Source organism: Ictalurus furcatus, chromosome 4, assembly GCF_023375685.1.
Source record: "Ictalurus furcatus strain D&B chromosome 4, Billie_1.0, whole genome shotgun sequence".
Classification (NCBI taxonomy): Eukaryota; Metazoa; Chordata; class Actinopteri; order Siluriformes; family Ictaluridae; genus Ictalurus; species Ictalurus furcatus.
Genome location: NC_071258.1, coordinates 35,924,664 through 35,951,933, shown reverse-complemented (window position 1 = coordinate 35,951,933; position 27,270 = coordinate 35,924,664). Strand labels below are relative to the sequence as shown.

Genomic DNA, 27,270 nt, shown 5'->3' with positions numbered 1-27,270 from the left:
AAGCATTTTACAGCAATAAAATATGATATAATGATGATCTAATATGGGGAACAGTGGCTTAGTGGTTAGCGCGTTTGCCTCACACCTCCAATTCAATTCAATTCAATTCAATTCAATTTTATTTGTATAGCGCTTTTTACAATAGACATTGTCTCAAAGCAGCTTTACAGAAATATCAACATGGTATACAGATATTAAAGGTGCGAATTTATCCCAACTGAGCAAGCCACTGAATGGCGACGGTGGCAAGGAAAAACTCCCTAAGATGTTTTAAGAGGAAGAAACCTTGAGAGGAACCCGACTCAGAAGGGAACCCATCCTCATCTGGGTAACAACAGATAGTGTGAAAAAGTTCATTATGGATTTATATGAAGTCTGTATGGCGTTAGGAGCAGCCGTAGTCCCAGCAGTCTGGAATTAAAGAAGATTTGAGCTCCATCCAGAGGCAGAAAGGATCTGGATCTCTAGTATCTCCATAAATTCATGTGGGGCTCGGCGAAAGGAGAGAGGGAGAAAAAAGATAATTATGACTGCGAAGTAGTAGAACAGAATCTAGTCAGGGTAGGCTTGAGTAAACAAATATGTTTTAAGCTTAGACTTAAACACTGAGACTGTGTCTGAGTCCCGAAAACTAATAGGAAGACTGTTCCATAACTGTGGGGCTCTATAAGAGAAAGCTCTTCCCCCTGCTGTAGCCTTCACTATTCGAGGTACCGTCAGATAGCCTGCATCTTTTGATCTAAGTAGGCGTGGCGGATCATATAAAACCAAAAGGTCGCTTAGATATTGTGGCGCGAGACCATTTAGTGCTTTATAGGTTAATAAAAGTATTTTATAATTAATGCGAGATTTTACTGGGAGCCAATGCAGTATTGATAATATCGGTGTGATATGGTCATATCTTCTAGTTCTAGTTAGGACTCTAGCAGCTGCATTCTGGACTAATTGGAGCTTATTTATATTCCTACTGGAACATCCAGACAGTATGGCATTACAGTAATCTAATCTAGAGGTGAGGAATGCATGAACTAGTATTTCCGCATCATGTAGTGACAATATGTTTCTTATTTTAGAAATATTTCTGAGATGAAAGAAGGCTATCCTAGTAATATTATCTACATGAGCATCAAATGATAGGCTGGAGTCAATAATCACTCCAAGGTCTTTAACTGCTGTACATGATGAAACAGAAAGACCATCCAGAGTAACCATGTGATCAGAAAGATTACTTCTAGCTACACGTGGGCCTAATAAAAGTATTTCTGTTTTATCAGAATTAAGTAGAAGGAAGTTAATTAACATCCAATGTCTAATGTCCTTTACACAATCCTCAACTTTACTAAGCTTCTGTCTGTCCTCTGGCTTCGCTGAAACATACAACTGTGTATCATCAGCATAACAGTGGAAGCTAATTCCATGTTTACGAATAATTTGACCTAGGGGTAGCATATATAAAGTAAAGAGCAGTGGGCCTAAAACAGAACCCTGTGGAACTCCAAAAGTAACCTCAGTACGCATGGAGAATTCACCATTTACATCTACGAACTGATAACGATTGGTCAGATAAGACCTGAGCCAGGAGAGGACTGTTCCCTTAATACCAACAACATTTTCTAATCTATCAAGTAGAATAGTGTGATCTATAGTATCAAAAGCTGCACTAAGGTCGAGTAACACAAGCAGCGAGACACAACCCTGATCGTAAGTCAGTAGAAGGTCATTTACTACTTTAACTAACGCTGTCTCTGTGCTATGATGAGGTCTAAATCCTGACTGATACATTTCATGAATGTTATTCCTATCTAAGTACGAGCATAACTGCTTTGCTACAACCTTTTCTAAAATCTTAGAGATGAAGGGGAGATTTGATATTGGTCTATAGCTGGACAATTGAGACGGGTCAAGATCAGGTTTTTTAATCAAGGGTTTAATAACTGCTAATTTAAGTGATTTAGGTACATAGCCAGTGCTTAGGGAAGAATTGATTATATTTAGAAGTGGTTCAATTACTCCTGGACCAATCTGTTTAAACAAACATGTAGGTACGGGATCTAGTATGCAAGTTGATGAATTGGCTGAAGAGATTAATGTAGCTAGTTCGGTCTCTCTAAGCGGCGCAAAATACTCTAAACATTGATCTGATATTGCTACATTGTCATGTAATGGGTTTGTTACAGTACTGTCCGGTTTTAATTTAATGGCCTGTATTTCATGTCTAATATTTTCAACCTTATCATTGAAAAATTTCATGAAATCTTCACTGCTATGTAATGATTGAGTGTTTATCTCTGTAGTGGTTTTATTCCTAGTTAATTTTGCTACTGTGTTGAAAAGGAATCTAGAATTGTTTTTGTTGTCTCCTATTAAGGTGGAGAAATAGATTTTTCTAGCATCGCCAAGAGATTTCCTATATTCCTATATCCCCACCTCCAGTGTTGAGCGATTGATTCCTGCCGCGGTCCTGTGTGAACGGAGTTTGCATGTTCTCCCCATGCTTTGGGGGGTTTCTTCCGAGTACTCTGGTTTCCTTCCCAGTCCAAATACATGCATTGTAGGTTGATTGGCATGTCCAAAATTGCCTGTAGTGTGTGAATGTGTGTGTGATTGTGCCCTGTGATGGATCGGCACCCTGTCCAGGCCTTGTCCCCCATGCTTCCTGGGATAGACTCCAGGTTCCCCGCAACCCAGTAAGGATAATTGATACAGAAAATGGATGAATGGATGATCTAATACAAATTTAAACAATCTACAAAAAAAGGAAACAAACAAAACAAATGGGAACATGGCAAACACTCAAATAATGTAATAAGATACTACTAGATTATAATACCAATATGTCAGTCAGTTTATAATTTTAGGTGAGTAGTATGCTCTCTGTAGTCAACCTGTTGAATATGAGAAGGGCAAGGGTGAGATTTACTGGACTTTTTGGGGAGGTAGGTGCTGATGAAGGTCTACACGAGGTCCACTTTAATGTGCACATAAAGGAAATTGGAGCTTTTATCTTTACTGTGCCCATGATAGTGCTGTTTTTGTGCAGTAGAGAATCATCATCTCAAATCTTCCTGAATCCAACAATCATCTTTGTTTTGTGTGAATAACTACAATTTATTACATACAACTGCTTTAGAATGTATTCGATAAAATATCTTTCTCTGTGCTCTTTAGGGGAACTGATGAAAGGCCAAAGTCTCCTGTATCCAAATGTCTTTCCTTGAAGAGCAACCAATCAAAGCCACTATCTATCAACTTTAATGAGAGAACAGACTCCCAGGAAAGGTATTAATGTCTCTTCCTATTCTCAACATAATCTCATCCTCAAGTCCAGGTTTTTACTGAATTTAAAAGTATGTCATCCCTTGTAGGGGAGCTAAGGTTTATAATTATACGAGTTATTCTATTATTTAAAATAGCATATTAAAAGATTAAAGCTTTTAGTATTTAGACACACCTATTGATAACTCTACTACCCAGTGCAGTAAAACTTCTTAAATGTAAGTATTTAAATTTTTTTGATAGGTAATATTATCAGTATAGAAGAGACTAGTTTAATATCACAACAGAGAAGTAAAGTGTTTTTTTCTGCTCTTACATAGCTTTTGAGAAATGTTTTAATTTAGATTCAACTCAAATAAACTGTTAAGAATTAAAATCAAGTTAAGAAAGTGCTGACCAGACTACAAAAAAAGGTTACATTTAAATTGCAATTTAGCTAAATGCTAACTTTATCAAATTTAGATCAAATGAATTTATTAATGCTATGTTCAGTTTTCATAGCTTTGTGAGAATCCCCATCATTTTTGGTTGCTCATTTTTATTTGTTTTTATGAAACACAAACAAATCAATCTGTTATAAGTACACTATATGGCCAAAAGTTTGTTCATCCCTGACCATCCCACCCATATGTGCTTGTTGAATGTCCTATTCCAGATTTATTCCCCCTTTGCTGTTATAATAAACTCCAATATTCTGGGTCGGCTTTCCACCAGATTTTGGCTGTGAGAATTTGTGATCATTCAGCTGTAAGAGCATTAGTGAGGTTGAGGTCAGGCACTGATGTTGGGTAAGAAGGCTACAATTCCAGGCCATCCCAAAGATGTTCAGTGGGGTTGAAGTCAGGGCTCTGTGCAGGACACTTGAGTTCTTCCACCTACTTCCAAACTTAACACACCATGTCTTCATGGAGTTCAGTCTGTACAGAGGGGTATCGTCGTGCTGGAACAGGTTTGGGCCTCTTAGTTCCAGTGAAGGGAAATTGTAATGCTACAGTGTACAGCGACTTTCTCTACAAATGTGTACTTCTGACTTTGTGGTAATAGTTTTGGGGAAAAAGCACATATGGGTGTGATGGTCAGGGGTTCACATACTTTTGGTCATATAGAGTACATACAACATGTACTCCTTATTGATTTTTATTGGACATATTAGTCAGGTGGGATGTTTTTTTGAAAACAATACATTAAACCCTTTTTCAATATTGGTACAATTACAGTGTAATATGGAAACTCTTTTCCATTCTCTTTTAGACAAAATTCCTCCCCAGCTAGACAGCTAAAGAATACGCCTAGTACTGACAAAACAACAGGGATACATTCCAAGGAAAGGTATAATTTTTTCTAATTTAATACTGTCATTTATTATTCTTAATTAAACTGCTAATAATAAAATATTTTATTTTGACTGCAGAAATCATTGTGAGTCTGAAGCTACTGTGAAAACTGCCAAATTAGAAAAGAAGATTACAGACTTTCTCTACAACATCTTCAATGTAAGACTTAAATCAGCTTTGTTTGCTTCCCATGATGTCCACCATTACACCTTTTCAGAAAACATTTGGGGTTATTTATTTCAAAAGTATAAAAAAGGCAGGTGTCTAGTTTGATGATGAAAACTAGAACAGAACGGACTGATAAAATAGTGTGCTAATCTCACATATACAGAACAAACAAATCCAAAAATGCAGTTTGCTTAGCTGTAAAGTTCCTAAAATGGAAGGGAATCCAGATCACTTGATTAATCCTAATGTGTTTAAATGGCACCTCAGTTATGGAGAGTGGACAAACTGAAGATGAGAGTGTCTTCTGTGACAAGTAGTATACATCAGCATCAATAAACTGCTAAAATTAGTCATTAATTAGGTGAAAATAAATTCTGGGCATTACTACTCATTAGGACCTGGTTGTCAATTAATACATCAGAGCTAACTGAAGGAATAGGGGCCACATTGAGAATGATGCCCATGTGTCCGCCGCACATATCTCAGACTGGGCACGCCATGTAATGCTGGCCAAGAAGTGGCCACTGCCAGAGTTGAATGACACCTGATAGATGTCTGAGCTATACAGCCTGTCAAGCAATATGCCTTAACAATAGTGTCTACTACCCAGTGAGAGAGCCTTTGCTTTGACAAGGGTGCACCTCTTCTGCTGGGCCCATGACAGATGGTAGTTGATCCGTGGTACACCATGAGATGGTCCTTAGCACTTATTGCCTTAAAGCACAAATTGGACATAGTGCTGCCTGGAAGGCCTCATCCTCCTGTTGAAACACCACCAACTGAATAGGCTGATTTGTGAACTGAGCTGGCAATACATTGGGCTGGAAAGCCGGGTCAGCCAAAGTGTAAACTGATTATCCTGTGGCCCCCACCTGAGTCATTGTGGACTCATTGAGAGAGCGTGCAACTCGCCGACTCTCCTGGTTGATGCCACAAGGAAAGCAGTGTTTCATGGAAAAACTCCTAATATCTTCTTGCTCAATCGGCTCATAGGGTGCTGAACACAAACTTGTCTAACACAACCTGCAAATCCCACTGGGTATACACCATCCATGCTCATGGCTTAAGATGCATAGCTCCTTTAAGAAAAGCCAACACTAGCCTATTTGCACCAATCGACACCTACAAGGTCCCGGTGGGCTGACAGCGCTGCCATAAACATCTTAAGAGTGGCTGGGGAACGTCCCATGTCCAGTAAGTACTGCAGGAATTCCAATACCATGCTGATGGGACAGACATCTGGGCTAAGAGCTCGATCTATACACCATGAAACAAACAGTCTCCACTTACTGGCATAAGTACAATGTGTTGAAGGGGACATTGCACTCATGACAGTCTTCCTCACTCCTGCTGAGCATTGGGAGAGCGTTATCTGTCCAGGGATGCCACAGCACCTGGTTCATCTGTGACAGCAGATACTTCCGAGCTGGCAGTGGCTGAGGTGGACCAGTTGTGAGAGTTGATAGAAGAGTGAACTAAGCCAACAGTGGGCCACTAGAATGAGCCTGTGATGCTTCTCCTGTACATGCCTCAGGACTGACCAGAGGAGTGGAATGGGGGAAAGGCATAGAGAAGAGGTCTGGCCATTTGTGGACCAGGGAGACACAGGAAGTGTTCACCGCAGAATCGCTTGTGTCAGCTGCACGGTGACAGGATAGAGACCTTGTACCTCCCGGGTAAATGGTAAATGTTGCACTTATATAGATGTTTCTTAACCTTAGCGTTTAAAAATGCAGCAATGGTAGCAGAGCTGCCATGCAAGGTGCTAGCTTGCCATTGGGAGCAACTTGGGGTTCAGTGTCTTGCCCAAAGACACTTTGGCATGTGGAGTCACATGGGCCAGGAATTGAACTGCCAACTCTATGATTAGTGGACAACCCTATCTACCACCTGAGCCACAGCCACCCAGGTCATTGATTAAAAACACCACTGTGATCTTGTCTGTCCTTATCAGAATATGTCTGCCTGAGAGATCAATCATGAAATGTCTCAGGGTGAAAAGTACTACCCACAACTCCAAAAGGTTGATGTGAAATGCACCTAGCTGTAGTTATTGGTATGCCTCTTTGTAGAAACCTCTCCCTCCTCCAGACTCTCAGAGGCAGTGCAGCTGGTCATGACTCGAACTACAGTGCCCCGATTGTGCACTGATGACAAACATCTGGCTATCAACTAGCATTGGAATGGGAAAAGATGCAAAAGTTCTAGTTGAATGACAGATGAGGCCGCCATGAGAACGCTTGCCAGCAGTAGGAAGTCTATATAGGCAGCTTGCCATGAACCTGGAACTTTGCTAAGGTTCTCCACAAGGCCTGCCTTCTGCCGTCTGTGAGGTTGGCCCTCATTGACCTGGAGTCCAAGTGCATACCCAGGAAGCACACTGGCTGGCATGGGGCTGAGGTTTACCTTCAGACCCAAGGTGGCGTCATGATGTATGTTGTTGGCAGCTTGCATAGGTGATCTGGTGCACAGCAGCCAATCATCCAAATATGGGAGAATCAGCATGCCCTCCCACTGAAGAGGTTCCAGTGCCACCTGAATGCACTGTGTGAAGACCCAGGGAGAAAGAGAAAGGCTGAATGGTATAACATAGAACTGATAAGACTCGTCCTGAAATGTGAACTGAAAGAACCTTCTGTGGTGCTGGGCAATGGGAATATGGAAATACGCATCCTTCAATTCCACCGTGGTGAACCACTTTCCAGTTCTGATAGCATGTCGGACATCTGCCACCCGTAACATGCGAAAAGGAAGACACTTGAGGCTCTTGTTTAAGTGTCTGAGGCCCTTTATCCTGGGCTCTGCGGGGCAGTGGTAGCTCAGTGTTTAAGACATTGGTCTGCTGCTCAGAAGGTAATGATTTCAAACCCCAGCACTGCCAAGCTGCCACTGTTGGGTCCTTAACCCTCAATTGCTCAGATGTATAAATGAGATAAATGTGCATTGCTCTGTATAAGAGCATCTGCCAAATGCTGTAAATGTAATTCTGCTTCCAGTGTGTGTGCAGATGATTTTACCACTTCCGTAAAATCAGGACAACTAGGTGACTGGCCATGCGACTGGATGATCCAATAGGTTTGAAGGGTCCAACACAGGAGGAAGTGGGTCCAAATTCACCTAGCTAGGGTGAATTTTGATTGTATCCTGCAGTGAAAAGATTACTGAAGAATCAGCACTTTGAAGGCCTGAACCCTCATCACTATCAGAATGTTGAGACTGAGAATGTGACAATGATGTCTCCTCCAAGGGGGGCATAATGGTCCTGCCCTTCAGTAATCTAGAGATAATGTGTCCAGAGGGGTATAGTATCATAGAGGGGGCTCGTTTCTTCTTTGTAGGCCCTTCAATCTTACTAGCAAAACACTTATTACAAACTTGGTTCTGGATGGTGCAGGAGAATTCTGAAATTCAAAATTCAAATCTTGCCACCCTTTGTTGCCTAACCTCCAAAGGAATTAAATTACTCTCCGGGCAATTATCGAGTAGGGCCTCCCTGATGTGCTCGATGTACAAACAGGCAGGGTATTGAATATGTGCATCCATAAGATCCATAGGACCTGAACATATGGAGCATGAGGCAGCCATAACTATCTACACAAATAGCAGGATAACCCTGGTAAACCAAAGGCTTAATGCAAGACTGAAAATAAAATAAAACTAAATGCAGTACTGCGATGAATAGGCATAGTGGTTGTCACGGTAACCGCACATATGAATGCCACCCTGGTTCACCAGAGAGCACAACTACGGCACAAAAAATTGGGGGGCAACAGGTGTGTACACACGGTCCAACTAGAGCCTTGGCTAACCAATGAGTTCTAATATAGACACTCACCTCAATTCCACTGATGGGAAATGGTGTTTATGAAAACCCTGGATAACCAGTGGGTCCGATGAGTGATCCAACGAATTCAATATAATCCAATGACGAAAAGAAAATCCAATATGTTTGTAGCTGTCTTGAGACACAGCTATAGCAAGGAGCAAATGCTAACCCAAAAACTGTGCACGCTCGAGCAAGATCTCTAAGTGAGAATGACAGACTGCGAGACAGACCATGACATAGGCGGAAACTGATATAGCTTCCGACACGCCATCAGACAAGGTCACGTGTGACTGAATCATATGAGATTTTCAATGTAATTCAAGAAACTCCTACCACCATGTACTGGCCGTCTCTGGCAATCTGGAACAGTGAATTAGAAACACATGAGGAGATGTGTCTAATTTATCCATTGTGGCATATCATAGAATCAAAGCATATCTAATTTATCCATTAAGGCATATCATAGAATAGCCTGCATGAATGAAGGCATAGAAGCACCGGTACACCTAAAACTGTGAGACATATAGGATAATCTAGAGACTTCTGAAATAAACCACACCTGATAGTGCACAGAGAGTGAATCAAGGCTTTTGTTTTGGACTTAAGGTCTACATTCACCATTTAGTAAAGAAGGGCTTGCTCAATTGTTAATGCTTTTAATTGTTATCAATATGAGATTTTACATCGCTGCTTACATCTCTGTCTAATCTTTATGTACCTGCCTGCTATATTTAGAAGTGTTTTCAGTCATGAAGAATCAAATTAAATTTTATTATGTTTATTATAAAATAGTTCTTAATTTTATTTTCTCTGTGTTTTGTGAAGGATCTCGAAAATAAAATGACTGTATTTATAAAACATGAGCTTGAGATGTTTAAGAAATTTCTGAGAAAAGAAAACACAAAATATTATGGAGATGTGAGGGATGATCTGTGGAGTATTAAAGAAGCAACTCTTGATATGGCGTTATACTTTTTGAAGATGATGGATCACAGTGACCTTGCTGATGCACTCCAAGGTAAGAGATCACTAGACAGTAGCAAACAGCACCTGAACTTTCTTAAGAGGTGAAAATTTGTAACCCTTCATAATACTATCCCTAATTTCTCTACTTTTTTAACAGTATGACTAAATGTAGTAATGTAGTGTCTGTAATATTTCATAATATTATTATGAATAATATATAATATAATTAAATACATAATATAATTAATGTATTTCTCTTTCTTGTGTTTTATAATTATATAATTAGATGCGCTAATAGGAATTCAGCAGCGTGCACTCAAATCAAACCTGTGTAAGAAGTATAATCGTGTATGTGAAGGAATTGCAAAGCAAGGAGAGTCCAACATTCTTAACAAGATCTACACAGATCTGTACATCACAGCTGGTGGAAGTGGACAAATAAAAGAACAACATGAGATGAGACAAATTGAAAAACAAAAAACGAGTGTGAAAAATGAGAAAAATCAGATGGAGCAAGAGGAACAAATTGAATGTAAGAACATGTTTGAACCGTTATCTGAAGAAGACAAACCCATCAGGACTGTGGTGACGCAGGGGGTCGCTGGCATCGGAAAATCCATCTGTGTGCAGAAGTTTGTTCTAGACTGGGCTGAAGGGAAAGAATATCAGGACATCAAGTTTATATTTCCACTGCCTTTCAGAGAGCTGAACCTGAAGGAGAAGGAATTGTGCAGTTTGAGGGAAATCATCTATCATTTTTTCCCAGAAGCAAAAGGACTGAGATTCACAGATAGGTATAAAGTCATGTTCATCTTTGATGGCCTGGATGAGTGTCGACTTCCTCTGACTTTCCATGAAAATGTGAAGTGGACTGATGCATCAATGCCAGCTTCACTGGACACTATAGTGACAAACCTCATTGAAGGAAACCTGCTTCCGTCTGCTCTGATCTGGATAACCACTCGACCAGCAGCAGCTGCTAAGATCCCTGCTGAACATGTGGACCGGGTTACAGAGGTGCGTGGCTTCAATGATGTACAAAAGGTGGAATACTTCAGAAAGAAAATCAGCGATGAGAGTCTGGCCAACAGAATCATTGATCATATTAAAGGATCAAGAAGCCTCTTCATCATGTGTCATATTCCAGTCTTCTGCTGGATTTCAGCTACCGTACTTGAGGGGATTTTGGGAGGAACAGACAGTGAAGACATTCCACAGACTCTGACGGAGATGTACACATGCTTTCTGATCTTTCAGACTGTACAGGGGGACAAGAAATACAATAGAAAGTGTGTCTCAGATATTCCATGGGATAAAGAGGGAATTCTTTCACTGGGAAAGCTTGCCTTTAGTCACCTGGAAAAAAACAACTTGATATTCTATGCACAAGATCTAGACGACTGTGGAATTGACCCGAATAACATAAAGGTGTACTCAGGAGTGTGCACTCAGGAAACTGGCAGATTTCTAGGCACGGTTTTCAGCTTTGTGCATCTCAGCATTCAGGAGTTCATTGCTGCTTTATTTACATACGTAAGTCTCAAAAATGAAAACAAGAATGTTTTTGAGCAACCAGAAGAGAGTAAAGAAACAAAAGAATTCGATTTGCTCAAGATTACAGTGGACAAAGCTTTGGAGAGTGACAACGGACACTTGGATCTTTTCCTCCGCTTCCTTCTGGGCCTGTCATTGGAGTCTAATCAGAAGCTCATTCGAGGTCTGCTGACACACAGAGGAAACAGCTCTGACTGTCAGAAGGACATAGTTGTTCACATCAAGTCCAAACTTGAAGAAAATCCATCTCCTGAGAGATCAATCAATCTGTTCTACTGTCTGAAGGAGTTAAATGATGACTCACTAGTGAACGAGATCCAAAGCCGCATGAGCTCAGGACGTCTCTCTGAAGCTGAACTCTCACCTGCTCAGTGGTCTGCTCTGGTCTTTGTGTTGCTGACATCAGAGGAGGATTTGGAAGTGTTTGAGCTACAGAAGTTCATAAAGTCAGATGAATGCTTTAAGAGACTGCTACCAGTCGTCCGGGAAGCCACAAGAGTTCTGTAAGTAAAACCTGTTTCTCCATTCAGCTTATTGTGTCCCCCTAAAGCTTGGCCATAGGTACACTGATGGCAGGAAACAATAATCAGTTGGCATAAACACCATGAACTTGACTTATAACTTGACATCAACTTAAGCTGTTGAATTGATGAGTCATTCTCGTTCCTGCTGTCTTCAAATTTCAGTCAAATGAATGTTTCGTTGTATAGTACAAAATTATTTGGACATCAGAATATCAGATGCTTCCATGTGTGTTTGTTGAACAATTCATTCTAAAACCATGGGCAGTAATATGGAGTCTCCTTTTTAACTGATATAATGTGTGAAAAGCTTGTACTTGGGTAGTTGGTGATGCAAGTAAGGACGCATGCTTTTTATTCACTGTCAAATTATACTTCCAGGCTCAGCGAGTGTAACCTGACGGAGAGAAGCTGCTCGGCCTTACACACAGTTCTCAGCTCAGAATCCTCCAAGCTGACTGAGGTGGATCTGAGCAGTAATCCTCTGGATGACTCAGGAGTGAAGCTGCTTTGTGCTGGACTGAAGAGTCCAAACTGTAACCTGGAGAAACTGAGGTCAGTTCATCTCTCCTGTTAAGTAGACTTCAGCAGAAAGGTTGTTTATCAACCATGAATGATGTGTTTGGAAAACAAATTTAAGGTTTAAGACATGTTTGAACATTAAATGTCCCAATGACAGAACCCACTGTATTTTCACTTTAATTCTGACCAAATAACATAAAGTATATAAAAATGATGTCTTAATATATTAATGATGCTGTAAATGTCAAACATTGAAAGAACTGAATGAAAAAAATAGTCATAATTATATGTAATTATACTAAAAACAAAAAGCCTAAACAAATTTTGTGTAAATGTTTTTTGTGATGTGCATAATTGCGAATCACATTTGTATGAATCCTATCAAAACGATAAGGTTAGATTTCATGGTGTGATCTCCTTCATGATTAAATAACAAAAGGCTTTGTTCTCTTAGACTTTCAGATTGTAATATAACAGGGGAAGGATACGCTGCTCTGGCTGAAGCTCTGAAATCAAACCTTTCATCAAACTTGATAGAGCTGGATCTCAGACGGAACGACCCTGGAGCATCAGGAGTGAAGCTACTCACTGATTTACTACAGGATCAAAACTGTAAACTGAGGACATTGAGGTAAGCAATATGTGCTGGGGTATATTACTTCAATACAAAATCCATTGTAATACTCTAACACAGGGGTGCTCATTACGTTGAATACGATCAACCAGTCGATCACAAGAAAACTACTGGTCGATTTTCTTAATAGGTCAAAAAACAGAGTTGGAGAAATTATACAATGTAATTCGGTGTGTTCATAGTCAATTTGTTTTACTGTTATTCGAGAATAATCTGACAAAAAAAAGGTGAATTTGCTAAGTTTTTTTCTGCGAAAGTCAGACAGTTAGGAGTTAAAAAAGTAGGTTTTTAAACATTTAAAAATGGCAGACAGCAAGTTTCATGGCATAATTGTTATCATTGATCTTGGCATGACGCAAGGTATTAGTATTTTTAAAAATTGCACTAGAATTTTTGACCACAAGGTGGTGCTGTTCTAAAACTCTGGAGCTAACCTCAATTCGTGATGGTTATGTCTTATATTACGTTTAGTCTGAGTACGCTAATGCATTACGGAGATATAGCTTCACATCCTTTTTGACTTCCTTGCCAATTAATTTGTTTGTGCATTATTCAAAAGCGGTTTGGTCTATCAAAAATCGTTTAATAATTTTTTGCCAGCATGGCCTCACAATGTTCTGAGCCAGTTTTGGTGAAAATTGGAGCAACGGTCTAGAAGGATTTTAAAAAAGTAGGTTTTCAAAGTAGTTCAAAAGGGCGGCCAGCAAGTTCGGTTGCCCGTGGCATATTTGGCATCATTGTTCTCGGAATCTATGAAGACCAATGTCACGACAACAGGCAAAAGCAGGCAAACGTTATTAGCAGTTTTGACATTTTCATTATATCTTCTGACCAGAATGTGCCACTGTCCCGAAACCTTTGAACCTTTTAAGTTCCTTCAAGGTATCCAGCAGATTTTTGTAATGATATGGTAATGTGTTCATAAAAAATAGCATTTTATGACAAAATTCATAATGGCTGACGCCCAAAATGGCTGACGCGGGAAAATTGGATATCGTTCTCAGTATGCTGCACCAAATCTAAAGAGACCAATCTTGTGATTTTTGGTTAAACTATTTGCAAGTTATAAGTAAAAAAAATAACCATTTTTCATATCTCCTGACTAGTAGGTGATGCTGTCCTGAAACTGTTCAAGTATCATCAGGTCATGCATGTGATGAAGTATACCAAAATTCGTCTCAATACACTAAAGCGTTGTGGAAATATAGCCTCATGTACATTTTGACCTGTTCTACATCAAATTAATTCCCACGTTTTTCAAGGATGGTTTGGTCTATCGATGAGCTTTTAGTAACTTTTTGCCAGCATGGTCTCAAAATGATCTCAGCCAATTTTGGTGAAAATCAGATGAACCGTCTATGATGAGTTTGAAAAAATAGGTTTTTCATAAAAACTATGGTTAATATTGTCCTCTATCTGTGTGCCAAATTTAATAACTTTTCCACAAGCAGTTCTATGGGCTGAAATGGACTCCATAGAGAACAAAGACGAAGAATAAGAATAAGAATAATAAGAAAACTAACGGACATAATAGGTGCCTCACACCTGCGATGCTTGGCCCCTAAAAACAAATCTCTCAATATAATTTCTCAAATAAAAATCAAGTCCAAATTTAAAGTTTATGTGCATGGTGGACTGTACCATAATAATAATAATATGAAAAAGTCGATCTCTTGTCGTAGAAGTGTGAGCACCCCTGCTCTAATTAAACACAAACCAATACAATTGAACATAAAATAAAGTATGAGGTTGTGAATAATGCAGTCTGTCTTTGTCCCCCTGCTGCAGGCTGCTGAAAAGTGCTGATGCAGAGAAGGCCTGTGATTTTCTGACTGAGGTTCTGGGTAAAAACCCCTTACTGCAGAGGGAACTGGATCTGAGTGGAAAAATAAAAGGAGATTCAAGAGTGAAGCAGCTCTCTGTTCTACTGGAGGATTCACACTGCAGACCTGAGAGACTCATGTGTGTATTACAACGTTATTTTTATTTATTTATTTATTTATTTAAATTGCTGCTTGCAGCTATGTTTATTATGCTTAAACTAAAATTAATTTGCCCTCTATCATTAGGCTAAAGAACTGTGGTATTACAGAACAAGGCTGTTCTTCTTTGACCTCATCTTTTCAATTAAATCCTGTACACATAAAAGAGTTGGATCTGAGTGAAAATAAACTTAGAAACTCTGGAGTGCAGAAGCTTTGTGCACTGCTGAAACATCAGCCCTGTAACCTGCAGATACTGAGGTGAGGATCTGGTTCTGCTGTTTAAAACTTTATATAAGAACTCATGATTTTTTACAAGTAAACCACAAACAAAGGCTTACATCTAGAACATATACTACTTACATCAGATTATTATAATAATGCCTTCAAATGTTCTCTATTTAGACTTTCAGACTGCAGTATAACAGAGGAAGGATACGCTGCTCTGGCTGAAGCTCTGAAATCATCACACCTGATAGAGCTGGATCTCAGAGGGAACGACCCTGGAGCATCAGGAGTGAAGCTGCTCACTGATGTACTACAGGATCCACACTGTACACTGAAGACACTGAGGTGAGCAAATTATACATAACAGAAATGTTTAAAAGGGAAATGTTGAAATGTTTAAAAGAAACAACCAAACCATTGGGTTGTTTTTATTAAGGTCCTAATAATTTGTTATTCTAACAAACAGATTCTATAAGATTTTATTTAAAAGACTTTTCAAAGATAAAGATTACAAAAAAGTATGAATAGTCCAGAATGCTATAGGTATACTTAAATAATAATATTGATAATAGTGTAAACTTTTTATCCCTTCACAGACTGTTGAAAAGTCCTGAAGCAGAGGAAGCCTGTAAATATCTGACTGAAGTTTTAGGTACAACCCCCTTACTGCAGAGAGAACTGGATCTGAGTGGAAAAATGAAAGGAGACTCAAGAGTGAAGCAGCTCTCTGTTCTACTGAAGGATCCACACTGCAGACCTGAGAGACTTACGTGTGTACTATTATTGTTATTATTATTTTCATAATTATAACACTGCAATTTAGTTTCCTTCTACTTCCCAAAAACATGCCAAGGGATGGATTGGATATGCGAAAATTACGCCTCTCGGATCTCTACACAGCAAGATCCCCATTATTAAATCAATTCAAGCCACATTGAAGCACACACACACACACACACACACACACATATATATATATATATATATATACACACACACACACACACACACACACACACACACACACAACATGGCTATAAAAATGGGGTTCATATACAATTGAGGACATTAAAAATTTATGAATATTTCATTAACACAACTCATAGTTTTGGCAGTGTTTACATCAGAAATATAAATTATGAATGACATTTTTTTTACTTTTATTATCTGAACTTTTATTATGTTGTATGCATATACTCATTGGAAATGCGTTGGACCTTTTTCTCCTTAGACTTACTGGATGTGGACTAATGATGGAAAGTTGTCAATCTCTGGCTGAAGTTCTCAGTTCACCCCCCTGTTTTCTAACTGAATTGGACTTGAGTAACAACAACCTACAGAATTCAGGCATCCAGCAATTATCTGAAGGACTGAAGAATCAAAGCTGTGTTCTGAAGATATTAAGGTACAGTCATTTCTATAAGGAGTGCAATAGTACTACTACTTATAAAAATAATATAAAAGCCTATCAGTGATGATTACAGTGTGTGGATATTACATATTAGGTTATTTTTTCTGCTTTTGAAGCTTAAGCATAATTAGTTGTTCTTATTATCCAATTTAGAGCTTAACATATCAGACACATCTGTACATCATGCTCCTTTTCTAAATAAAATGCAAAAAAATCTGATTTTTTACTTTAACTTTAAATGTGTTTTTGAAAACGGATTAAAAAAACATTCTACTGAACATTCTGAATATGATTCTGATTTACAGTGGTGCTTGAAAGTTTGTGAACCCTTTAGAATTTTCTATATATCTTCATAAATAAGAGCTAAAACATCATCAGATTTTCACACCAGTCCTAAAAGTAGATAAAGAGAACCCAATTAAACAAATGAGACAAAAATATTAAACTTGTTCATTTATTTATTGAGGGAAATTATCCAATATTACATATCTATGAGTGGCAAAAGTATGTGAACGTCTAGGATTAGCAGTTAATTTGAAGGTGAAATTAGAATCAGATGTTTTCAATCAGTGGGATGATGATCAGGTGTGAGTGAGTGAGCATCCTGTTTTATTTAAAGAGCAGGGATCTATCAGAGTCTGATCTTCACAACATGTGTTTGTGGAAGTGTTTCATGGCACAAACAAAGGAGATTTCTGAGGACCTCAGAAAAAGGCTGGAAAAGGTCACAAAACCATGTCTAAAAATGTTTGGACTCCACCAATCCCTCCCCAGGAGTGGAGACCAACAAAGATCACTTCAAGAGCAAAACGCGTAATAGTCCATGAGGTCCCAAAGGAACCCAGGGGAACTTCTAAGCAACTAAAGGAATCTCTCTCATTGGCTAATCTTAATGTTCATGAGTCCACCATCAGGAGAACACTGAACAACAATGGTGTGCATGGCAGGGTTACAAGGAGAAAGCCACTGATCTCCTAAAAGAACATTGCTTCCCATCTGCAGTTTGCTAAAGATCACATGGACAAGACAAAATGCTATTGGAAAAATGTATTGTGGACGGTTGAGTCCAAAATATAACTTTTTGGTTTAAATGAGAAGCGTTATGTTTGGAGAAAGGAAAACACTGCATTCCAACATAAGAACCTTCTCTCATCTGTGAAACATGGCGGTGGTAGTGTCATGGTTTGGTCCTGTTTTGGTGCATCTGGGCCAGGAAGACTTGCCATCACTGATGAAGCAATGAATTCGGAATGATACCAGTGATTTCTAAAGGAAAATGTCAGGACATCTGTCCATGAACTGAATCTGAAGAGAAAGTGGGTCATGCAGCAAGACAATGATCCTGAGCACACAAGTCGTTCTACCAAAGAGCGGTTAAAGAAGAATAAAGTTAAAGTTTTGGAATGGCCAAGTCAAATTACTGACCTTGATCCAATAGAAATGTTATGGAAGAATCTGACGCAAGCAGTTTATGTTAGGAAACCCACCAACATCTCAGAGTTGAAGGCTGAGTGGTGGCAGAAAAATATGTGTATGTGTGTGTGGATTACACACCCTCACAGGAGCTCCAGTGCAAAGTGTAGAATGTTTGGCAGGTCTGGTAATATTATATAATCAGCAATAAACCTGACAGAATACTGTGGCAATGTAATGTCATGGAGAAATGATAATATTATATAATTATATTGCACAAGCCTACTAAGTAAAAAATATAAAATCTGCAGAAGAAAATCTCTGTGGCAGCTTCTTCAACATGCACGTAAATATTAGAAGGTAAAAGTAAATTCTTTGCTTAGAAATTTCACAATTTAAAGCATCTTTCCTTATTTCTTGTCAGCATTTCTTTAAATGTGCCTATGAGATCTGTACAGTGCTGTAGTTCTCGGGTCTTTTAACCTGTTGATGATTGAATTATTTTGTAATTCTTTTGTTGTAATTCTCATTAAGTTGTCAGTTAAACAAAGTAATGTTTATCCTTTCTCACTGCATATTGTTTCATTAATGTGCATTATGCCAAATGCTTAATTTTGACCATCTAATCTTCAGTATATAAATAAAAACATTATCAATTAATTGGTTTTAATACAATATTATAATTAGAAGTGCCATGTTTCTCAGTGTGCCAAAGAGCTTCTTAATTTTATATTGCTTCTTTAGATGTTCATCCATTTTATTCTATATCCTCTATGATAATATTTTGCACAGACTTTCAGACTGCAGTGTAACAGAGGAAGGATACGCTGCTCTGGCTGAAGCTCTGAAATCATCACACCTGATAGAGCTGGATCTCAGAGGGAACGACCCTGGAGCATCAGGAGTGAAGCTGCTCACTGATGTACTACAGGATCCACACTGTACACTGAAGACACTGAGGTGATTCTTCTATGAACAAGGACAATAATAACTATGAAACATAAATTAATACTGTGCAAAGAACTTTGATAGAGTATTTGACTGCAATTTACAGTTTATTAGACTCGTTCTAATTTTTTTTTCTCCAGTGTATTTCATACAATAACATTTTCATTTAATTTTAAAGAGAAGTTATCATGAGAGAACCAGAAGAAGCCGTACTGTTCTTGTTAATATGGGTCTCTTATTCTGGAAACATCAAGTACGATTTATTTATTTATTTATTTATTTGTTAATTTTTGCAGTTTATTGAAAAGTCCTGCTGCACAAGAGGCCTGTACCTGGCTAGATTCTGTTTTACGTAAAAAATCTTTACTCCAAAAAGAGCTGGATCTGAGCATGATGGAAACAGGAGACTCGGGAGTGGAGAAGCTCTCGGCTCTACTGGAAGACTCACATTGTAAATTTCAGAAAATTAGGTAAGTATTTTCTTTCATGCATTGCTATCAGCAGAGTTTTATTAATAAAATGTTTTCTACTGGGACCTGCTCTTAAGTATGCACAAATTGATCTTTAATGTATTTTTAATTACTTTTTTGTTTTCTATAATTGATGAAACAACATTATAGAAACACCTGGGTCCTGTTACATCACTGGAATGTGTTAAGCTACTGAAACTAGAAAGTAACAGAAGAATAGAAATGATCAACATGTTTGACATTTTCAATTAAATCTTAAAACAAGATTTAACTACTAAGACATAACAGACGAGACTAATTAAAAGACGAATAAATTAATACAATTTTGTTAAATGACCCCTAATGACCACTAATGCCCCAGATGAACCCAGAATACGTACTTTGGTGCACATGATAATAAAATGATGTGCAGAATGAAGATGGAGTGTGTAGCTCTGCTAACACAATATCTCATATTTAGGCTGAATAAATGTAACCTGACTGAGGAGAGCTGTTCAGCTTTAGCCAGCGTTCTCAACTTAAAGTCCTGTAGTGTGAGAGAGCTGGACCTGAGCAACAACAGTCTGCAGGATTCAGGAGTCACTCGGCTTTCTGCTGGACTGAAGAGTCCTCAGTGTAAACTGGAGATTCTGACGTAAGTTCAGTTCTCATGGAGTGAGGAAGATTTAAATCAATAAGTCAGTAAATGCTTGTGATTAAAGTTCTTAAATACTAAAATCGTGTCTTCCTTCCTAATTTTATATTTAGGCTTAGCATGTGTGGTTTATTGGAGGAAAGCTGTTCAGCTCTAGCTGAAGTTCTAAAGTATTCCCAGCTGAGAGAGCTGGACCTGAGCAACAACAGTCTGCAGGATTCAGGAGTCACTCGGCTTTCTGCTGGACTGAAGAGTCCTCAGTGTAAACTGGAGATTCTGAGGTAACTTCAGTTCTGTTATGAATATTTATTCAGGTCAAATAAAAAAAAAAGTAAAATATGGGTGAATTTTGGTATATAGTATATTTAGGTATATAGAGTTCACTGTGCTGAATTTGTAAGTTTATTGTTGGCCTTCCTTCCTCTAATTTCATGTTTAGGCTCAAAACATGTCTCATAACTGCTGGAAGCTGTTCAGCTCTTGCGGAAGTTCTCAACTCTGAGTATTCCCAGCTGAGAGAGCTGGACCTGAGCAACAACAGTCTGCAGGATTCAGGAGTCACTCAGCTTTCTGCTGGACTGAAGACTCCACAGTCTCGACACACAATAATCAGGTGAAGTAACATCTGAAATGACGTCTAATCCTTCAATAATTCTAAATTTATTGAATAGCCACAGTGAAGCGTAAATTATTAATATTTTTTATTAATAATTATTAGTAGTATTAGTATTATTATTATTTTATTTGTACATTTTTAATATACCAGTTTAAATGACTGCAGAATTACGTGTAATAAAAATAAGGACGTGTTCTGCAGACTTTAATGCTGTTAATACATTTCTGATTTTCCATATTCTCCATGTTCATGTCTGGTAAAGAGATCAGGAAAAACTGACTAAACTAGAACACAATATGATTAAACAGCAGGTTTTGATAAAAAAAAATTGATTATTAGATTTATATTTAACTAAAAGGTGTTTAAGTGTGTATGCAAAATGTAAACATTATATTCCAAAGTAAATGTCATATTGATGTAATTATAAGATAACTGTTAAAGAAATGAATTGAAATATTACATTATTTACCAAATGAGATGAAATCTGTTCATTGTATTTCCTTCTTTCCCTCTGCAGACTGTGTAACTGCAGTGTAGAAGCTGAAGGCTGTGCTGCTTTGGCTACAGCTCTGGAAGAAAACCCCTCACATCTCTTGGAGCTGGATCTGAGCGAGAATAAAGCAGGAGACTCGGGAATGAAGCAGATCTCTAATCTACTACAGAATTCACTCTGTGTCCTACAAAAACTCAAGTATGTCATTGGAATTTCTTAAAACACGTGAAAGTGTCATGAAATGCTTTTATCCTTAAATACTATTTTTTCTTTTACTTAAGAGTTTTTGAAGTAGCACTCAGTAAAACACTGAATTATTATAATAATGATTTGCTAATTGCAACCAAGTAATTCATACATGCTCCATTCAGTCAAATCGTATGTATTTATTTTGTACAATATTTGGGATAAAGTGGACAGTAAAATTCACTTTTTATCCCCCCCCTAGTGTAACTGCCAATAATATAACAGAGGAAGGATACGCTGCTCTGGCTGAAGCTCTGAAATCATCACACCTGATAGAGCTGGATCTCAGAGGGAACGACCCTGGAGCATCAGGAGTGAAGCTGCTCACTGATGTACTACAGGATCCACACTGTACACTGAAGACACTGAGGTGAACAGCTATTATCAATTCATTTCTAGAATCATTTATAATATACATATTGGGAATGACAGCTTATGTGTTATATCTTATTGTCATGTTGGACATCCTCGTTTATTAATAATCTGTTATTGACTACAGTGATGGATGTAATATTTAAATGGCTCTGGTATACTGAAGGTTTCTGTGCTTAAAACATGAACAAACTTTATAACATATTCAATAAGCTTTTCAAAATTATTGTGCAGTACCATAAAATAATTAGGAATCTTAAAGTCATGATGTAGTATTAGTAATATTAATATTAGTATGTAATAAAAGTCAGTTTTGTTACATTTCCATTACAGTTTTTTGATGCATCTCATCTGCCTTTTATCAGCATTTATACTTGCGGTGTAATAATGCATGTAAATGAACTAAGCTTCAGTTTCATTTGTTTGTATGCTAAAAGTGAATTATAAAAGAACTCTAACTCTAAATTTTAAAGTTTGGTGTTTCCACCTTGTCAGTAAAAATGACGAAACTGTTGGTTAGTTTTAAGAAACCCAGTGTTTGGAATGAGCCAGACCGGTCTGCTGCTATATTTTAGTTGGCAGAAATGGAATTAATAGCAGGTTAACAGTAAATTTGTGCACCACTATGCGTTACAGCAATATTATACTTACCTGCATACAGACATTAAAATAAAGTGTAATTCAGTGATCGATGAACCATGTTTCATGCAAAAGAAGTCACGGTCTGTAGCAGGTGTATCTGGTGAGAATTACTTCTGATTGGAAGACTCAAAATAAATCTCATTTCAACAACAATTTAAACCATAAACTATAAACTCAACAAATAGGAGCATGTACATGTGATTTTAGTTAACCAATGATTGGTTTTAAAACACACCATATCTTTTCAGCTGTAACGTTGTAAAGGTTGTAACGTCCCCATACCTGATCATGCATGCATGTCCTGATTTAAAGTGAGTTTACACTAAAAATATTCTTGTTTTTTCTCTGCAGGTTGTTGAAAAGTCCTGCTGCACAGGAAGGCTATGAGTTACTTTACAGAGTTCTGAATAAGAACCCCTTGCTGCAGAAAGAACTCGATGTGAGTGAGAAAATAAACGGAGACTCCGAGGTGAAGCAGCTCTCTGCTCTACTGCAGGATTCACACTGCAGACCTGAGATACTCAAGTTAGTTTTCATCAGTTATTCCCTTACATTTTACATTTAAAATAATAGATAAAATGGATATAAAATAGATAAAATACTTCTCTTACTTGTTGTCTTTCTGTAAACAGGGTAAATAACGTCAGGATGAGAAATGAAGGTTGTGCTGCTCTGGTATCAGCGCTGAGTTTAAACCCCTCACACCTGAGACAGCTGGAGCTGAGTGGGAATACACTGGGAGGATCAGGAATGAAGGAGCTCTGTGGTGTGCTGAAGAATCAACAATTCAAACTGCTGAAACTGGGGTAATGTCATCACTTAAAATAAAACTAATAGTGTCCGAAAGAAGAGCAGAGGTCTTTAAGGAGACTTTAAGAAGACATTCTGACAGTATATGTATAGTGTTACTGTTTGAAATGACCAAATTTATGTATTATTATTATTATTATTATTATTATTAATACAGTAAATTCTATTTAATCACCTGCAAACACCAGTTGCAGCTACAAAAAGTAACGGAAAACCTTCTAGAAATGTTATAAACACTGGTCACAAACTATCAGTTAATCTGCAGATGATAAAATCCTACAGGCTGAAGAAGTTCCAGTAACACAGTAATATACAATATATTATATATACAATATATATTATAACTGATTATATGACTACAGCAAGAACTGCAGTTACCACCAGCAAGAATTCTTAAAGCCACAAGGCCAACAGCGAGGTTTATAGTCATACGATATCTAGACATGATCAAAGCTACAAGCTGAGACAGATACAGAAGAAGAGCTGGATAGGAAGGTTAACACTCTTTTAGTATATTCAAGTAAATTAAGTAAGAGTAACGAAAAGCACAATGAAATTAGTCAAAGTAATCTGCTAAGTCTCTCCCTCTCTCACTCCCTCTCTCTCTCTCCCTCACTCCCTCTCTCTCTCTCTCCCTCTCTCTCTCTGCAGGTTGTGTAATTGCAGTCTCACTGAGGAAGATTGTGCTGCTGTTGTATCAGCTCTGAGAACAAACCCCTCACTCCTCAAGGAGCTGGACCTGAGTGAGAACACAATTGGAAACACAGGAGTGAAGGAGCTCTCGGATCTACTGCAGAACCCAAACTGCACTCTGGAGATACTGAAGTAAATTATTTTTTACTTCTGAAATATGTAGAAATTTAGAAAAATAGAATGATGGATAATTTTTTGTGTGATTTATTATCATTTTCTTTCAGACTGAGTAAATGTAGTCTCACCCAAACACAATGTGGAGACCTGGCTAAGGCTCTGGAATGTAACTCCTCATCACATCTGAAAGAGCTGGACCTCAGAGGGAACCACAGTGTGTCAAGATGGAATATTTTTAGTTATTTTCTAGGGAATTCAAACTCTAAACTGATTGTGAGGTGAGTTTTTTTTATTTATACAAATGTATTTTTTTTTACAACAATGGAAATATTTTGTACTTTGAAATAAATGAATAAAATTCAGCTGCTGACATCTGACATTTTTTCCAGACCACCTGAAATTTTTTGCTATTAAAGTATGTGAAATTTATATACATAAGACAGATCTTAAATTTCAACAGAGAACATATAAGCCAGCTGCCATTATGTCTGTTCTGGTTAATAAAATTTAACAACAGGATTGTATAGGGGAAAAGTTCATACTCAGGATTCAGTACATACTCAGTCCATACATGGACAGTGCTGATATCAGTATCATAATGAAATGTGTGTTTTTCTCTCCAGAATCTTGAGTCCTGAAGCAGAAAAGGCCTGTGATTTTCTGACTAAAGTTCTGGGTACAAACCCCTTACTGCAGAGAGAACTGGATCTGAGTGGGAAAATATCCGGAGACTCAGGAGTGAAGCAGCTCTCTGTTCTACTGAAGGATCTGCAGTGTAGAACTGAGAAACTCAGGTATGTGGTCTGACTTCCTCACCTGGTACTTTTGTTTGTGTTCACATTAAATCTTTAAAGATATTAGTGTAGTGTATACACTGTTTAGCCCAATCAGTACTGCTGCAGAATCTACTGTGGTTCTGAGAGTGTGGGTGAACAGTCCACTCTACACGTTCTCACCACTCCATTATAACTCGATTATTTCTTCTACATTAGTATTATTTTGGACGGTTGATCCTGTGGGTTGTTTAGAGATGTTTATCTCAGCGGTGTTCTCTGTGTGCAGGCTGAGTAAGAGCGGTATTACAGAGAGAGGCTGTACTGATCTGATATCAGCTCTTACTGCAAACCCTTCACACCTGACAGAGCTGGACCTGAGTGAGAATACACTGGGAAATCCAGGAGTGGAGAAGATCTCTACTCTACTGAGTTCATCCTGCAAACTCCAGAAGCTTGTGTGAGTCATTTAATAGTATACATTACTAGATCACTGACATTTTTACTTCACTATAAGTATATTTGTAGCATGTAGGAATAGATTAGTCAGGAACTCATTCAGGGGTGTGTTTCCCAATAACAGTGAATCGTATTCAGTAATGAACAGATTAACACAGGACAATACACGTGAGCCTGTTTATAGTATGTTTTTTAAAAGCCCTCATTATCAGATATTTAGGCCTCATTTGCAATCTTGCAAACAAGATATCTTAAGAGGATAACAACATTAAAAACCTTTTATAACAAAATCAACAACACTATATTGTACTTGAAGAAAATATGAAGGTATTATAGAAATTGTGGGTTTATTTATCATGCATCAGAGAGTGAACACAATAATGAAAGCCTGAAACCTGGGCACACCACTGCTGACCGTCACTGAGATGGACAGTGGGTTTATATTCAATCCCACAGCATTAGGACAGAAATTAAAATATATCTTTTTATTTGAGTGATCGAAATGTGGATTAATTGGTAAAGTCGTAATTTGGCCAAGTGGACTAATTAATGTGCCTGGATCATTAATTAACTGCCTGAATAACATCTGTTCAGGAAAATGGATCGGTGAGTATTTATTTGTACTGAAATTACTGACTGATGTATTTTTGAGGTAGAACTGCATGCAAGCTCCAGATAAATTGTTCGTGAATAAAATTTGTTCGTATGCCATTTACAAACAAGTTTATGATCATTACTTATGAAGGGTTACTGGAAATTGAATGAAAGTTAGCAAAGCATTACGAACATTTCCCAAAACCCACCCGAGAATGATGAACTTTATTCTCCTTCTCCAGACTTTCAGACTGTAATATAACAGAGAAAGGATACACTGCTCTGAATAAAGCTCTGAAGTCAAACCGCTCATCACACCTGATAAACCTGGACCTCAGAGGGAACGACCCTGGAGACTCAGGAATGACGGAGATTAGGAGTTTGATGAATGATACAAAATGTAAAATGACACTGAGGTGAGCACTTTCCCCCAGTACATGTAAAATACAGCCTTAATTCTGAGTAATTACTAAAGTTTTACTGTCTAATTTTCCACCATGGACTAAACAATTACTGAAAAGGTACCACTGCATTGGTGTAAATATAATTAGTGTTAACATTTCTCTGTTCTTTCTCTCTCTACAGGTTGCTGAAAAACCTCAGTGCGCAGAAAGCTTGTGATCATCTGACCAAAGTTCTGGGTATAAACCCGATACTGCAGACGGATCTGGATCTGAGTGGGAAAATAAAAGGAGACTCAGGAGTAGAGGAACTCTCTGCTTTACTGAAGGATCCACACTGCAGACCTGAAAAACTTCAGTAAGGAATTGAATGATATATAAATCTGTGCTGAATGGTTTGTCTTTAGGTTATCAATCATTCATCTAGTTTCCATGTCTTTTTCAGTAGTGATGAGTAGTTTGAGGAGAAACGACCTCCCTCTGCTACAGAACTGCTAAAGAAAAATCCACAGTTAACTGTGATTAATTGTGCTTTCAGGCTCAGTGAGTGTAATCTGACAGAGAAAGGATGTTCAGCTCTGCTCACAGCTCTCAGATCAGAATCCTCCACCCTGAGGGAGCTGAATCTGAGTAAGAACAGGATTCAGGATTCAGGAGTGAAGCTGCTCTCTGCAGTACTGAAGAATAAAGACTGTAAACTGGAGACTGTGAGGTAACGTCCAATACACACTTCATCGATTATCCAGATGCTGTGATAGAGAAGTGATATACAGTATATGTCAAAGCATTTTAGCATCTCTGGATTTCAAACAGTGTCATGGACAGTTTAGAAATGATCTTATTATCCACATGCTAATCAGATAATCAATCTAATCTGTAAAATAATATAAGAAATGCCCCTAAATTTCTCTAAACAGGAGGGAAAAAAGAGATAAGAGCATTTTTCTTATATGCAGTGTATATTAAGTTTTATTAAAGCAGCTTGAACTTGAGGGGGCGTGTCAGACAGAATGGAGAAATATATCATTTTAAAAATACTTTATATTTACTGGTATGCTCCAGTTTTCACTAATCATTTTATAATGTCTGTTTCCTAGTTCAGAAAATTTCAGTCATTACACATTGACACGTTGTAGGGAATTTACCCCACGGTGGGTGGAGCACAGA

General features: G+C 38.0%; 1 protein-coding gene across 1 annotated transcript in view; it reads left to right on the top strand.

The window, feature by feature from the left end:
- Positions 1-26,122, top strand: part of LOC128606308 (protein NLRC5-like) — a 38,818-nt gene extending 12,696 nt beyond the window's left edge. Inside the window, exons 6-28 of the mRNA XM_053622343.1 lie at positions 3,169-3,279; positions 4,528-4,605; positions 4,688-4,769; positions 9,430-9,622; positions 9,857-11,627; positions 12,027-12,200; positions 12,622-12,798; positions 14,590-14,763; positions 16,222-16,416; positions 18,628-18,795; positions 19,080-19,253; positions 19,714-19,887; positions 20,001-20,168; positions 20,327-20,500; positions 21,021-21,194; positions 21,445-21,612; positions 22,608-22,781; positions 22,889-23,062; positions 23,718-23,891; positions 23,984-24,154; positions 24,500-24,670; positions 24,939-25,109; positions 25,945-26,122. Of these exons, the coding sequence (XP_053478318.1) occupies positions 3,169-3,279; positions 4,528-4,605; positions 4,688-4,769; positions 9,430-9,622; positions 9,857-11,627; positions 12,027-12,200; positions 12,622-12,798; positions 14,590-14,763; positions 16,222-16,416; positions 18,628-18,795; positions 19,080-19,253; positions 19,714-19,887; positions 20,001-20,168; positions 20,327-20,500; positions 21,021-21,194; positions 21,445-21,612; positions 22,608-22,781; positions 22,889-23,062; positions 23,718-23,891; positions 23,984-24,154; positions 24,500-24,670; positions 24,939-25,109; positions 25,945-26,122 (5,368 nt within the window). The remainder of the gene's footprint in view (positions 1-3,168; positions 3,280-4,527; positions 4,606-4,687; positions 4,770-9,429; positions 9,623-9,856; positions 11,628-12,026; positions 12,201-12,621; positions 12,799-14,589; positions 14,764-16,221; positions 16,417-18,627; positions 18,796-19,079; positions 19,254-19,713; positions 19,888-20,000; positions 20,169-20,326; positions 20,501-21,020; positions 21,195-21,444; positions 21,613-22,607; positions 22,782-22,888; positions 23,063-23,717; positions 23,892-23,983; positions 24,155-24,499; positions 24,671-24,938; positions 25,110-25,944) is intronic.
- The last annotated feature ends 1,148 nt before the right edge of the window (positions 26,123-27,270 follow it).